Below are 16,631 nucleotides of genomic sequence, written 5' to 3' on the forward strand. Positions count from 1 at the left end.
AGCACGCAACAGCAGCCACACCACAGGAACGGCTTTGACTGGCCAGCTAAACCAGGTGAGGGTAGCCAATGGGTCTCAAATCCTTGGTGAGTAACTCAGATATATAAACTAGGTGCCAAATGGCTCCTTAAACCAAGGTTGCAGTCACCAAAATAGTATGTCTAGTTGCCATTTGGGGGCAAGATGACCATGAAGTCTTATTTTTCAAATGATAAACTGACTGTGGTTGATTCTCAATTAAACATCTGGCTAGTTTAGATGACAACCTTGAGCTAGGTTAAGAGCTTAGAGTACCGGTACTTAAAGAAGAAAAGTCACTTGATCCAGGGATGGTCCACATATATATTGGCCTATTCCAACCTCTTTTTCTTAATGGTGACTGCTGCTGCTCAGGCTGCACAGAAAAAGCAATTTGGTTCCAGAAATTCATTCCGATTGTGCAGATAAAATATAACTGATAGAATTCTACAAGATGGGGTATTAGTGTGTGAAACCAGTCCAGATCCAATGCTCCCCAGATGGTGGAGATGTCAGGTGCCATCCTGGCACCTAGTAATCTTCACTTGGTTCCAAGTGGTCAAAAGCCAGGTGCAGAATGCACCTGGTGCCTGGCTAATTTCAAATACTCCCCTTCGCTGCCTTGCAGGATATATTGGGAGAAGAAAAAGCTAAGGAGTAAACCCTACACAAATCTGGACTCTGTAAGACTGCTGGATGGTGCCTTGTACGCCTCCTTCCGGCAACTCCTGCAGCCAAGCTGGCCCCAAACGTACTTCAAAGTTCAGCAACATCATCTGTCAGGTGAAGCTTGGAGCCTCTCTTGGAAAAAAGGGGAAGGATTAAGAATAGCTCTACGAGTTTCACCTTCCCACACACTAACCCTCTAGCGATGATGGATGGAAAAAATGAAGTGACTATGGAAGCCGGAGAAGCGGTAAGAAAGGAAAACAAAGCTGTGTGTTGCCAAATTAAAGGGAGATACCTTCATGTGTAGGTACATATAAACAAGAAAACATAAGGTACAAGAACCCTACTCATTTGTACTGGCAGGGATATGAAGATAGTTTCAGAGGCTGCTACCTTTGAATCAGCAGCATCACCTTATATCAATGAAAACAGGAGATATTTTACATCCTTACACTATATGGTCTTGCAACAACACACCATGTGAATGTTGTGCCTGAAACACTGACATTTTGACACATTCACACTGAGGTGAAAAAGAGTGAAGGGACAGTCCTGGGGAAGCCAAGTGGGATGGTGCTGCGTTTTGTGACAAGGAAAAGAATCAAAGGCAGTGCTGATGTGCAAATGTAAAGCTTTCACATAGCTTGGATCAAACAGACTAAGGGGACTAGGCTTTCACAATAGAAAAGGTCAACCAAGAGTCACCAGTTAGTTTGCAACTTCATTTTTACAATAAAGATCACATCAGGTCTCCGTGGCAGAATGCAGCAGAGCTAGATGCTCAGTACACAACCATCTCCTCTTTCTCCAGGCAAATTAAAGGCTGCTATGTAGTCTCTCTGCAGAGAGGAGAAACAGAACTAAACGCAGTGCAGTCATTCCATTCCATGAGGGTTTATCACCAGTTAAAAGCTCAGTGTGCACGTGCGCACACACAGAACAGCCCCAGGACTTCCTTAAAATAGAGGAAGGGTGCTTACTTCAAAGCAGCAAAATGAGTACAACATTAAACCCCACATATGGTGGGAATGACATCCAAACTCATTCAGTAACTATATGCTATGCAGGCTGTTTCCCTAACAATGAGGCAAAATATGTTAAAATGATATATTTTACAAAAGTGAACATTTATGCCTTGGAGTTGCAAAAAACAAACCAAGCTTTACCTAAAAAGCTGCTTGCAAAATTCATGTCTACACTATAGTTCTCAGGAGATAAAATTGGCTCACTTACCAATAAAAGGTATAACCGAAACCTCAAGCCCACTTCTAGCCCATAGTTACGATTTAAAAACACTACCACCATATAGAATGTTTCCTGCCACTTCAAGGGACTGCATGAACCATATTTCCTCAAGAGATGAATGAGTGGAGGGGGGCCCTTCCCACATCCTCTCGACCCCCTGGGAAACTCAACAAACCTGATACACCTGTAACTGGGTGTGGAGACAGCTGTGGGCAGCCTGAGGAAGGACCATCCACTATGGGCCTGCCCATAAAAAGCAAGTTTAGAGTGAGATGACTAGAGAGATGACTGCTGTTTCCAGGATCTCTTCTCATTCTGATACTTTTGTGGGTGAGAATCTGGACACTGGGTGAGAACCTGGAGACTGAGAGGGAGGGTGTGTCAGAAGAAAAATGAATGGATCTTGATATATTGGTAACTTTGTAACATTTGTATATGTAACTGTATTTTTGTAATATTATTTACAGTAAGCTGTCTGTTGTTGCTTATGTTTTTGGTACACTGCTTAGATATATTTTTAAATATATTAAATGCTATAGTAATTAAATTAAAAACTAAGTAAAATAAATAAAATAAGAGGGCAGCCTTTTGTCCAGAGTTTGCAACTTAATAAACCCTTAACACACTTTAAACTTTCAAGCATTCAGTCACAATCAGGAGTTAATTGAGGAGAAAGCAGGTATTATTAACTTTCCTGTTTAGAGATACTTGCTTGGTGTGCTTGTAATGTCAACTGACTGATCTTTAAGGTGGTCTTCTATTGTGTTGCCCACAATGCATGACAGGACAGAAACAGGAAAAAACAGTGCTAGATCTGAAACAGCAAAATGCATACAACTGCATCCAGCAGGAAGTTCAACAGAAAATTTACAGGAGATGCAAATGCTTATCTCACTTAAGTGCACAAAAGAGCATCTGAAAAACTGACCCCCAATTTCTCAGCAGGCCAACTTAATTGAAAAATTTCTCTGCAGCAGAACCTAGTTAGAAGTGTTCAGCACAGAAAAGTTGCAAGGGTTTATCATTACACAAATACACAATCGCTCCATTGCAACCACATTCTTCTCTCCTGTAAGGTAGTCGTCCCTCAATTTATCCTCTCACTCCCCCCTGCTCTGATACTGTACTGTTGAAAGTCACTTCTACAAAGGTACAACATACCAAGAATGGACAAAAGTCTTGAGTTTTCAACTGCAATCACAGATACGGTATAGGTATTTTTTTCATGCACCAGTTATTGAAATTGCATTCACACTTGTTCAATAGATTACACATCTTTAATCTTCATAACCTAACCGATTCTTTATATCCAGGTCCTTCAAAGGCTCATGCACTTAAGGATCTTGCAATACATTTATTGCAACAGAAAACATGAACCATGGAAAACAGCCTAGAGAAGCTTGTTTCCTATCAATGTAAATATCAATTGGGCTATCTATCTAATTCATTCCCCCAAGAAGGTGCCACTTTTTGTATCAACGACAGGCTATAATATTTAGGCCACACAACTGGTATCACTACAGAATAAGGAGAATTCCCCTTCATGTGCCTATATTCCTCCACAAAGCAAATCATTGGAATAAATGAAAGTCACACAATACACACAGAAAAAAGGTTGGGCTGGAAGCAAGGTTCTGAATTATTTTGCACTTCATTTTAAATTTTGTCAACAGATTGCTTTAATGCCTTTATGCATAAAACAAGGTTCAAGAGGGAGGCATAGATACACAACCATTTCTATGCTTGGTTTTTGCTGAGCCTTAGGTAATCAAGTGCACTAAGAGGTGCAAAATGATGTTTTCCAAGCTAAAGATCATGGCTATACAAGGCAGCAATCATGTTAGCTCCACTCAAAAAATGACAGCCAGGAAGAAGGGTACAAAAGTTAAAAGGCATTTCAGTTAGAAGGCTAGTCAAACCAAGAGCAAAAATTTCAGGTCCAATTGTTTGTGCGGGTGGGGGAATTGAGTATTCCATTAATAAATCCTTGCAATTTCAACATAGAGCTATAATATAGTAAGTCATCCATTTTAATAAAAGCAGTATACAGCAAGCTGTTACTAAGTGACAATAGGCTTCCAAGTAACTACAAGACGAAAGAGTGGGCTAGATGACCCTTTGCCCAATTCAATGTAAAATTCCTTTTGTTTTCCCAGATACATACCCAGAACATAAGTCTTGTTAAAAACTAACACCAATACTTGGGTTAGAAGCAAATATACATGATGAAACCAAAGGGTAAAACAAAATATGGAAGACTTTCCCACTACCACCAGAGTCCTTCCCAAATTCCTAGGATGTAATGACATGAACTAAATGACGTAATGACACTGATCAAAGTTCTACATGCACAAAATGGGTAAAGAAGATCCCAGTACAACAGAGACTTGCTTTCAACCTCCAAGCCTGAATTCCACCTCTGCTACCTCTGCATATCTAGATTTGAAAAGATGGGAGGCAAAATGGATGGGTAACACCCCTACTTTCATCCCCAAGGAAGCAGGTTCAGACAGGATGTCTCTATGCTACAGTCACTCTTACTCAACTTCTTGTATGGAGGCAAAGCAACTGGGAAGAGGCACTCCTTTCTCAGCAGTAACCTCACAAGAAATATTTGTGGGGGAAAAGGGGAACAGCTCTTTTCATAGCCCCAAATACTTTGGTGTGTAACAGACTTTGGGTCTATTTCCCCCAATTGTTTTGGGTAGCAGTGACTGAGTGGGGTGAAACAAAGGAGAATATATGATGACAGTAAATAAGAAGGAGCCAAAGCAGAACTGCCCTCAACCAGAACTGCTAAAGGAAGAACTGGCAAATTGTAGGAGAAAGATGTGGAGGATAAATACAGTAACTGTTCCAAACTATCCTAAGGCTTGAAATAGCCTTCTCCAACCTGGATTCCAACTCTCACCAGCCCAGCCAATGGTTACAATGATGGAAGCAGTAGCCCAGAAACATCTGCAGAGCACCAAGTTGGGGAAGGCTGTTCTGAAGCCCACATTTGTATGTTCGACAGTAAGGCAATCAGGAAACTGCCTGCCGGAATTTGCTCTCAACAAACAAAACTCCCTGCATATAGAAAACGAACTTGCCATGGAGAAAAGTTAAATTTACCTTTCTTCTCTGCCCCCCCCCCCCAATATTCAGGGTGAAATTTGTTTGTGGGAACCATCTGAATGTGTAAACCCCCACTTGGACCTTCAAGTGGTACGGTACAGTCTAGAGAGGGAATGGGTTTATTCCTTGATTTTGCTGAATATATTATACTTACCAGACCCGGGGAAGGGGGGGCGGGTAGGAAACTGAAATGATGGGAGATAAATGAAGGACGGTGAAAGGCGAAGGTGCACATAAATGCAGAAAATTATATTACCAGGAAAATGTCTCCTCAGCCTAAACCACTATAGGAAAGTGAGTGTAGAGAGTGGTGGGGGGTGGGGGGAGAGATGAGGTTTGGAAAAATTATTTAAAAGGTTATGGCAAAATTCCTTTGAAACTACATGTATAAAAGCCTATCCTCAGATTATAGAGGCTCTTTCCTTTTCTGACAACCTCCTCAGTTATTATTTTTTAGGAGGAATGGAAAGGACTTGTCAGTTTCACTATTGCGCCTCCCCTCAAAATTCTAACAGTAATTAGGGGTACATGTGGAGAAAACGTTGGCTCTGTGTGTGAGAGAGAGAGGGGGGGGGGAGGGAGGGAGAGAGAAATGTGAACAGAGATGAGACCAGTATGGGGGAGATTGTACATGCGGGAAAATATGTGCAATATGGGGAAATATGATAAAATATGATGTGTGGATGAGAGGTGGATGAATATAAAATGGGGGTAATATGATACTCCCCTGTCTGAATTGAGGTTCCCTGCCTGCATATATGGGGTTTGGGTAAGAGGAGACAGAGAGAATGTACAGGGTTAAATGAGGATAAATAAAAACAGAGGGGAGTGGGGGGGGGAGATTTCCGGGGAAGGGGGACCAGATGGGATAGAATGAGGGAAGTGGTGAGGTTGGAGGTTGAAATGAAGGGATGTGGATGGTCTCTGCCCCACACTTCAGCTGCCACTCACATGGGGAAACGTTATCCTATTTCATTATATGGTGCTCTTATTACTGCATCGTATTTTTTATTATTACACGCAGTCCTGGAATCCCTTTGGATGAAGGGTGGCTTAGGATCTTTTTAAGCACTGGAAATCAAATCAAAGCAAGGGACTGTTAGAAGATGATACCGGTAAATAAAAACAGAGCCTGCCAGTCCTTTCCCTGTATGAAGAAAACCACACTGTTGTACAAAGCCATTGTGTACTGAAAAATCACTATTAAGAACAGCGATCATAAATAAACGAACATATAAAATCAAAGGGAGAGAAGAGGGTGCTAAGGAGGGGGAGGGAGAGAGAGAAGTCTGATAATGAATATAAATGTATAAATATAAACAAAGTGGAAAGGTGAGAGTGCACTTGATAATACAAACAAACAAACATAAATAAATAAATAAATAAATAAATAAATAAATAAAGCATCCATGCCTGCATGGAGGGGAAGAGAGAGAGTGTGTGGCTGGATAATTTAAATAAATAAAGCAAGCTAGCAAGCAAAGGGGGAGATTGAGTGGATGGGCAATGTAAATAAATAAATATAAACAAGTCTGAACAAACAAAGCCGGGCGACTGGGAGTGTGGACTGATAATATAAATAAATATAATTGAATAACTAAATAAATATGAACCAAGCAAGCACGGAGAGCGGGAGAGTGGACGGGTAAACTGATGTAAATGAATTAAATATAAACAGATGAAGCTGTGGAGGGGGGGGGGGTAGGGAGAGAGAGAGAGGAAGGGGCCGGCAATATATAAATCTGGTCTGTTGGCTGCAGGTCTCTTTGGGTTGGCTCGGGCGAGGGGAAGCGGCCGAGGAATCTACTAATGGGTTCCGTGTAGGTGTATTTCACGGGTGCGTGTTGTGGGGGGAGACACACACTGCGGGGGGGGGGGGAGCCGAGTCGTGAGCCGCCCTTTCCTTCCTTCCCTCCTTCCTTCCTTCTCACCTGCTGGTACTCGGCGTCCTCGGGTCGGAAGTCGTCGCCGACGGCCTCCCAGCGGAGGCTGAAGTGGGGCAGGCGGTGCAGGAGGCTCACCCACCACGGAGGAGAGTAGCTCACGCCGGCCGCCGCCGCCGCCGCCATGCCCGGCCTGAGGAGAGAAGGCGCCTCTGCCTCCCTCGGTCGCCGCCGCCGCCGCCGCCTCCTTCTCCCCCTCAGGGACGCCGCGCCGCCGCCGCCGCCACCTTCCTTCCTTCCTTCCTTCCTTCCTTCACCCGGAGCTGCCCCTTCCCGCGGCCATGAGGGGGCAATGCGAGCAGCAGCAGCGCCGCCTCAGCTCCGCTGGTTCAGGCGGCCCAGGAGGCCCCGCGGACCCGGCGGCGGCTTCGGAGGCTCCGTGCCCGACATGGCCCCTGCCCCTGCCGGCCCACACGCTCCCTCCGCTCGGCGCGGCTGCCGGCGCTCTTTGTTCGCCTCTCGCCCCTCGCCGCCTCCGCCGCCGCCGCCTCTTCCTTCCCCGGATGGCGCCGCCCACACGGACCCCCCTTTCGGCGCCGCCCGAGTCGGCCGCCCGCTCCCCCTCCCTCCCTCACTCCCTGCCTGCCGATCTCCCTCGCTCGCCCCGGCGGCCGCGCGCGCGCGTGTTCGTGGGCTGGGGGAGGGGGCAGAAATGGCGCCTCAGGGAGTAGGACCTCGGCGCTGCCAGGCCGCCATCCCTGCTGCTGCTGCTAACCTAGGGAACGGAGGGGCATCATGGCCACCCACAGACACGCACACTGGCATGGGCACAAAAAGGTCCCCACTACACACACACACATATGGTAAGAGGGGTATAGGCACTAAAAGCACTCTCTCTCTCTCTCTCTACACACACACACAGAGGCATATACACAAACGGTATCCCCTACACACACAGTGACACACAAGCATGAGGGGGATATACACCAAAGGCTCTTACACACACACAAACAGGCATGTACACAAAAGGTCTCCCTACACACGTACAGTGAGAGGGGGATATGCACTAAAAACACTCTCTCTACACACACACACACGGGCATATACACAAAAGCCCCCCACCCCCACATACACAAACGGGCATATCAACAAAAACACACTGGCACGAAAGGCCCCCTTACACACAAGCTCTCCCCACACGTACACACCAACGGGCATAGACGTACAAAGGTCCCCCTTCACACAGAGACGTGTGCACACAGAGTCATGCACCCGAAAAGTTGCCTCTTCACACAGACGTCGCCGTCCACATCCATTCGCCTCGAGAGACAATGGGGTGCACCTCCGGGGTGAAGTGAAACCTTTGCGTTTGCAGTGCCAAAGTGACCTCTCAGGGACGCAAACCTGGGCAGTGTGTATGGGGGTCCTTAGCCTCCCAGAAGGCGTCTTTGGACTCTGCACCCACCACGACAGCCTTTGATTCCCAACCATCAAGTAAGGCTGATCTGGTCTTGTGCCCTATTCCTGATGTAAATGTCCACTCACCCCTTCTTCCCTGGCATTTGTAGTTTGCCTCAGGTGCCAAAATGTCTTGGGCCAGCCCCGTGTGGACACCAAAACCCTACTTTTGAAGACACTGGAGGTATTCAGAAAAGCGTTTTTGAATAATATTTTAAACCTCCTTCTTTGGAGGTCTTTAAGCGGAGGCTTGACAGCCATCTGTCAGGAATGTTTTGATGGTGTTTCCTGCTTGGCAGGGGGTTGGACTGGATGGCCCTTGGGGTCTCTTCCAACTCTATGATTCTATGATTCTAGGTTCATATAAGCAGTTCTTTAGGTAACAATATTCCAATCTTTACAAGTAACCAAGATGAGGGTCTAAAACTTCCCAGCATTTCCCTCCCCCCTACTTATCATGCTCTAGTTTTCCAGGCTCTGTCCCACCCCATAAAAGCCTACTTAGTCCCATCCCAAAGTCTCAAATTCTACCTTGCCCCCTCGCCTCACCTGGCAATATTTTGAAAGCCAATGTCTATTATTATTTCTTTATTAATGGCTCCATAACCAGAGTTCTCTTGGGGACAAATTAAAATCCGAAACCATCAATCAATATAAGCAACAGCAGAGAAAACCATATAGAAAACAAAACAAACCACTTCAGAGCCAAGGTTAATGTAGGTTCGGCCACATTCATATAATGAGAACCACAGAACACCCCACAGAGCTAAAACAAAATCCTAAAACTTAAGTGAATTGTAGAAATTAAATTGCTCATACAAACAATTTTAAAGGGCCTAGATTATTTTTGTAAAAAGCTATTTGCCTGATGCTGGGCACTAAGATCTACAGCGGAGCTTTTCTCTGTCCTGCTACATCTGACTTGTGGGAACTTGAACAAGAGTCTTCTCAGTGGAACTCCCTACCAAGAGAAGTTTGTAAACACTACAAGATTTGGTTTACTGACCGTAAGATTCAGTGCTTCAGAAAACAGGTCACCTTGATCTGAGGTGCTTCATGGGCTGCCTAATTTGGCTCAGGGACTGTCCAAGTCTGCTCTGTTCCACCCCAGCCCTACTGCAGGGAAATTTAAAAACAGCTATAACTTTTCTTTTGATAGAAGTGGTTGGAATTTGCGGGACAATTATCCTCTTCAGAGTGCATAGGTAAAAGGTAAAGGGACCCCTGACCGTTAGGTCCAGTTGCAGACGACTCTTGGATTGCAACGCTCATCTCGCTTTACTGGCCGAAGGAGCTGGCATACAGCTTCCGGGTCATGTGGTCAGCATGACTAAGCCGCTTCTGGCGAACCAGAGCAGTGCACGGAAACGGTGTTTACCTTCCTGCCGGAGCGGTACCTATTTATCTACTTGCACTTTGGTGTGGTTTTGAACTGCTAGGTTGACAGGAGCTGGGACCGAGCAACGGGAGCTCACCCTGTCGCAGGGATTCGAACCGCCAACTTTCTGATCGGCAAGCCCTAGGCCTAGGCTCTGTGATTTAGACCACAGCGCCACCCAAGTCCCACTCAGAGTGCATAAGGTTTGCCAATTTACAGGCAAATAGGCTCAGGGTTAGGGTTGGGAGGGGAGATATCACCTTTAATGTTTTCTTTAAGAGAGAGAGAGAAATGAAACTCCTATAACTTTTTATTTTGGAAAATTTGGGGCAGAATTGGACAACATTTTCAGGCACAGCTGTCCCTTTTGGTAGCATGAAACCAGCAGAATTTCAGATTAGCTGCAGTGGTTTTCCTGCAAGGGCAGCCATTATTGTTTCAGCACAGGTAATTAATAATAATAATAATAATAATAATAATAATAATAATAACTTAATCTCTCCTAGTGATTAGTCTGAACCAGCTAGGATCCTATCATGCCAAGGTGCTAAGTCTGAATCTCACCTAAAACCCATGTCCTTTGACCTGGAATTTTTCTCCTATCAATGTGGGACCCAATTCTGCATTACGTACCATTCTCTACACAGACTTAGGCACACACTCTCCTCTCTCTCTCTCTCTCTCTCTCTACACACACACACACACAAAGTCCTGGCACAGAGAACAAACTCTGGGCTTTGGAACCAGCCTATAGGCACCCTGGCTGAAATTAAGCCCTGCTCACATGCTTATCATGGACTCATGGAGCACATATGCAACATAAAATTGGCTCTAGGCCAGCCCATTGCTGGAAAAATCCAGAGCCATTCCCAGCTGTGTGAAATTAACCTTTGTTTCAGAATGTAAGGGAAATATATCCTCTTAGGACTAGAAATAAGTTAGCTCTGATTAGCTTCAAGATGGCATAAAGAAACAGAACATGATAACAAGTAGTCATTGTTTTAAAAAATCCCAAATTTACTGCTGGGCCTCTTGCAAAGATTAGTGTGGGCAGGGGAGGTGGGGAGATTCTTTGTGGAAATGTTTTGCATTAGGGAAGAATGTGCCAGATGAAAATTAAATCTGGCTGTATAACATGAGAATTCTTTAAACTTTTCCAAAGTGTGGATCCCATCTCACAGTTCACATGCTTTTCTGCTTGACTTACGGACCACATCTCTTTGTCTTCAGCTGCTTAATAACCCTGTACTGTATTAATGTGTTGTGGTGGTGACATACTTTGCTACAGTTAGGACACTGTTGCCTGAGGGGGGAAAAAATAGTAACGAAACCCATACAATGAGATTAGTCAATTTTACATGGACCACATTCAACTGTTCTACATACTAAAATTGGAAAACTTCTAATCTAACTAAACCAGATTCAGCAACAGAACCAGCCAAGTCACAGCAGTCTCTGTCTACCAATGTGGAACTTTAAAACATTTGAACCATCTTTTAAACTATCAAAAGTTGGTACCTTTGCACAGCTCTTTATTTCTTAACAGTCCCTTGCAGGCAATTAAATGTCAGAAAGAACTACTAAAGGTATATTGAGATTTTAGTCCAACAACATCTGGAAGGCCACAGTTGCCACCCACCCTAGCTTTAGAAGGAGAGATCACTGTACATTGGGGGGGGGGGGTTGGTAGTATTTGGGTTTACTTGCAAATATACAAGTAGCACACAGGTGGAAGTATACAGCATTACATTCTTACAAAGAGTAATTCCAGTGTCCCCACAGCAAATTTCTACAGACAGGTCCAGATGCTTAGATAAAGGATCTGCACTTCCTGGTAAAGGAATTAATTCAGACTCACCTGCCACTGATCAGAAAGTTGTTTTAACTCTGATTGTTACCCTGCTGTGAAGAATCAATGAAATGCCTAGGTATAATTTAAGAATGATTGCCCATAATACACAAGAACAGACAGGGCCATGAAAAAGTGGCATTATATTACTCCCAGTGGCAAAACAATTATTAAAATTTTTACCACTCTGCACTTTAAAGGCAGCTTGCAAAATATTAAAACAATCTCAAAACTGGGAATACAACCTACAAAGTCTATCAACACAGAGAGTGACAGAACACTGTGACATTACATTACATTACATCAGATGTCAAGCCAGCTGCAGATTCAAGAGCCCACCCCAAAGACCTTCTGAGGAGTCCAAAGATCCCAGGCTCAATCCTGGGAGAGAGCCAGTGTGGTGTAGTGGTTAAGAGTGGTAGACTCGTAATCTGGGGAACTGGGTTTGTGTCTCCACTCCTCCACATGCAGCTGCTGGGTGACCTTGGGCTAGTCACACTTCTTTGAAGTCTCTCAGCCCCACTCACCTCACAGGGTGTTTGTTGTGGGGGAGGAAGGGAAAGGAGAATGTGAGCCGCTTTGAGACTCCTTCGGGTAGTGATAAAGCGGGATATCAAATCCAAACTCTTCTTCCTCTTCTTCAAGGAAGGGCTGGGGGAGGGCCTATGCTTAAAACACTGGAAAGTTGCTGATCATCCATTAGATGGTGCAATGATAAGGTATAATGTATACCTGATAAGGTACAAAGAAGCCTACCTTCCCTTCCATGGAGATTGCCAGAGTGCACATGTGGGATGACATGGCCTTTTGTGTGCTGCTTGAGCTTGACATAAAACCCCAGGGGGGAAAACTCACTGTGCAATGCCATAGCACATTTTTCAGCCACAATGGAGAAAACTGCCAGATCACGCACTTAAGACAATATGACAGGCTAGGGCAATGGCCCTTCCTGTAGGAGAAAGCAGCAACCACCACCACCACCAAGACTTCTCCATCATCACCTTCCAATGACCATCTTCCTGCTCAACTGCTTTATTAGTTGGGGGTGGGAGTAGGAGAGGTCCTCATAATGGTTTGCATACCCAGAACCCAAACATTCCTCACCCTAAGTCAAGAGGTAATGATGGCTGTGCTTAATAGGCTTGGAAGCAACAGGTCAAGGAAGAGTTTGGGAACACCGTGGCGAGCTGTTCAACAGCATCCCCACTTTCTGGTGGGCATTTTGTCAGACTGCATCATCAAAGGCCTATTCTACACCATGTGGCCCCCTTCATGGATCACTGCCTTGTCGTGGCGAAGGGGCTTGAATTACTCAGGCAAGCTATGGACAGGTCAAGATGGACAGGTCATAGCGGAGAGTTTGGACCAAACGTGATCCACCTGGAGAAGGAACTGGCAAGCCGCTCCAGTATCCCTGCCAAGAAAACTCCATGGACAAAGACAACAGGCATATAAAAGATATAACGCTGGAAGATGAGCCCCTCAGGTCGGAAGGCGTCCAACTTGCTACTGGGGAAGAGCGGAGGACAAGTACAAGTAGATCCAGAGCTGATGAAGCGGCTGGGCCAAAGCCGAAAGGACGCTCAGTTGCGGATATGCCTGGAAGCGAAAGGAAAGTCCAATGCTGTAAAGAAAAGTATTGCATAGGAACCTGGAATGTAAGAACTATGAACCTTGGTAAGCTGGATGTGGTAAAAAATGAGATGGCAAGAATAAACATTGACATCCTAGGCATCAGTGAACTAAAATGGACAGGAATGGGCGAATTCAGTTCGGATGACTATCATATCTACTACTGTGGGCAGGAATCCCGTAAAAGAAATGGAGTGGCCCTCATAGTCAACAAAAGAGTGGCGAAAGCTGTACTGGGATGCAACTTCAAAAATGATAGAATGATCTCGATACGAATCCAAGGCAGTCCTTTTAACATCACAGTAATCCAGGTTTATGCACCAACTACCAGTGCTGAAGAAACCGAAATTGATCAATTCTATGAAGACTTACAACACCTTATAGAAATGACACCAAAGAAGGATGTTCTTCTCATTATAGGGGATTGGAATGCTAAAGTAGGAAGTCAAGAGATAAAAGGAACAACTGGCAAGTTTGGCCTTGGAGATCAAAATGAAGCAGGGCAAAGGCTAATAGAGTTCTGTCAAGAGAACAAGCTGGTCATCACAAACACTCTTTTCCAACAACACAAGAGACGACTCTACACATGGACATCACCAGATGGGCAACATCGAAATCAGATTGATTATATTCTCTGCAGCCAAAGATGGAGAAGCTCTATACACTCAGCAAAAACAAGACCTGGAGCTGACTGTGGCTCAGATCATCAGCTTCTTATAGCAAAATTCCAGCTTAAACTGAAGAAAGTAGGAAAAACCACTGGGCCAGTAAGATTCAATCTAAATCAAATTCCTTATGAATACACAGTTGAAGTGAAGAACAGGTTCAAGGATTTAGATTTGGTGGATAGAGTACCTGAAGAACTGTGGATGGAGGCTCGTAACATTATACAGGAGACAGCAACGAAAACCATCCCAATGAAAAAGAAATGCAAGAAAGCAAAGTGGCTGACCAATGAGGCCTTACAAATAGCGGGGGAGAGAAGACAAGCAAAATGCGAAGGAGATCGTGAAAGATACAGGAAATTGAATGCAGATTTCCAAAGAATAGCAAGGAGAGACAAGAGGGCCTTTCTAAACGAGCAATGCAAAGAAATAGAGGAAAATAACAGAATGGGAAAAACCAGAGATTTATTCAAGAAAATTGGAGATATGAAAGGAACATTTCGTACAAAGATTACCACAATTAAGGACAAAAGTGGAAAGGACCTAACAGATGCAGAAGACATCAAGAAGAGGTGGCAAGAATACACAGAGGAATTATACCAGAAAGATATGGAGGTCTCATACACCCCAGGAAATGTGGTTGCTGACCTTGAGCCAGACATCCTGGAGAGTGTTGTTAAATGGGCCTTAGAAAGCCTTGCTAACAACAAGGCCAGTGGAAGTGATGATATTCCAGCTGAACTATTTAAAATTTTAAAAGAGGATGCTGTTAAGGTGCTGCACTCAATATGCCAGCAAGTTTGGAAAACTCAGCAGTGGCCAGAGGATTGGAGAAGATCAGTCTACATCCCAATCCCAAAGAAGGGCAGTGCCAAAGAATGCTCCAACTACCGCACAATTGCACTCATTTCACACGCTAGCAAGGTTATGCTTAAAATTCTACAAGGCAGGCTTAAGCAGTATGTGGACCGAGAACTCCCAGAAGTGCAAGCTGGATTTCGAAGGGGCAGAGGAACCAGAGACCAAATTGCAAACATGCGCTGGATTATGGAGAAAGCCAGAGAGTTCCAGAAAAACATCTACTTCTGCTTCATTGATTATGCAAAAGCATTTGACTGTGTCGACCACAGCAAACTATGGCAAGTTCTTAAAGAAATGGGAGTGCCGGATCACCTCATTTGCCTCCTGAGAAATCTCTATGTGGGACAAGAAGCTACAGTTAGAACTGGATATGGAACAACTGATTGGTTCAAAATTGGGAAAGGAGTACGACAAGGCTGTATATTGTCTCCCTGCTTATTTAACTTATATGCAGAATACATCATGCGAAAGGCTGGACTGGATGAATCCCCAACCGGAATTAAGATTGCCGGAAAAAATATCAACAACCTCAGATATGCTGATGATACTACCTTGATGGCAGAAAGTGAGGAAGAATTGAAGAACCTTTTAATGAGGGTGAAAGAAGAGAGCGCAAAATATGGTCTGAAGCTCAACATCAAAAAAACTAAGATCATGGCCACTGGTCCCATCACCTCCTGGCAAATAGAAGGGGAAGAAATGGAGGCAGTGAGAGATTTCACTTTCTTGGGTTCCATGATCACTGCAGATGGTGACAGCAGTCACGAAATCAGAAGACGCCTGCTTCTTGGGAGAAAAGCAATGACAAACCTAGACAGCATCTTAAAAAGCAAAGACATCACCTTGCCGACAAAAGTCCGTATAGTTAAAGCTATGGTTTTCCCAGTAGTAATGTACGGAAGTGAGAGCTGGACCATAAAGAAGGCTGATCGCCGTAGAATTGATGCTTTTGAATTATGGTGCTGGAGGAGACTCTTGAGAGTCCCGTGGACTGCAAGAAGATCAAACCTATCCATTCTCAAAGAAATCAGCCCTGAGTACTCACTAGAAGGACAGATCCTGAAGTTGAGGCTCCAGTACTTTGGCCACCTCATGAGAAGAGAAGACTCCCTAGAAAAGACCCTGATGTTGGGAAAGATGGAGGGCACAAGGAGAAGGGGACGACAGAGGATGAGATGGTTGGACAGTGTTCTTGAAGCTACTAACATGAGTTTGGCCAAACTGCGAGAGGCAGTGAAGGATAGGCGTGCCTGGCGTACTCTGGTCCATGGGGTCACGAAGAGTCGGACACGACTGAACGACTGAACAACAACAACAACAACAACACCATGTGGCAAGAAGCGGGCACCCAGATATGGCAGGGGGAAGGGATTCTAATCTCTCGGATCAACTTGATCCTATTTGGGAAATTTTGCTTACATGAAAGCAGATGGTGAGCAATCCCTTACCAATTATGGCTCGAGGATGCGTTCCATTCTCTATAATTGTAAAGGCACTTCCCACGTTACCACCCTTCTCCATCCACACCTCCTGTCAGTTTTGTCTGAAAACCAAAATGGGAAGCAACAGTTACAGAAGGGGGGGGGTCCTTGAGGCAGCCTCTCTTGTGAGCATGTTAAAAAGCAAGCCTAATTTGGATGTGGGGGTAGGTGCACATAGGAATGAACACACTCAAGTGTGTCCAATTAGAAGCTGCAACAGGAAAGAGAAAGGAATACAAAACTCATTGGTGTCATTTTAAATGTTTGTCTCATTGTGATAAGAAAAGCCCTGCTGGATGAGACCTGCAGGTGGTGAAGGCGATGCTTGCTCCCAGGTCACCTAGGTACCAAGGCACAGCCTCCCTTACTATGCAC

At 44.8% G+C, this 16,631-nt stretch overlaps 1 protein-coding gene across 2 annotated transcripts in view; it reads right to left on the reverse strand.

Annotated features, from left to right (window-relative positions):
* TTYH3 (tweety family member 3) overlaps positions 1-7,161 on the reverse strand; it is an 80,037-nt gene extending 72,876 nt beyond the window's left edge. The window contains exon 1 of one of the 2 annotated variants that reach the window (XM_033167272.1): positions 6,981-7,161. In XM_033167272.1, coding sequence (XP_033023163.1) covers positions 6,981-7,118 — 138 coding nt within the window. In that variant the 5' untranslated portion in view covers positions 7,119-7,161. The remainder of the gene's footprint in view (positions 1-6,980) is intronic. The other variant, XM_033167273.1, reaches the window with a different exon arrangement.
* Positions 7,162-16,631: the final 9,470 nt, after the last annotated feature.

This window comes from Lacerta agilis, chromosome 13, assembly GCF_009819535.1.
Source record: "Lacerta agilis isolate rLacAgi1 chromosome 13, rLacAgi1.pri, whole genome shotgun sequence".
NCBI classification, from domain to species: domain Eukaryota; kingdom Metazoa; phylum Chordata; class Lepidosauria; order Squamata; family Lacertidae; genus Lacerta; species Lacerta agilis.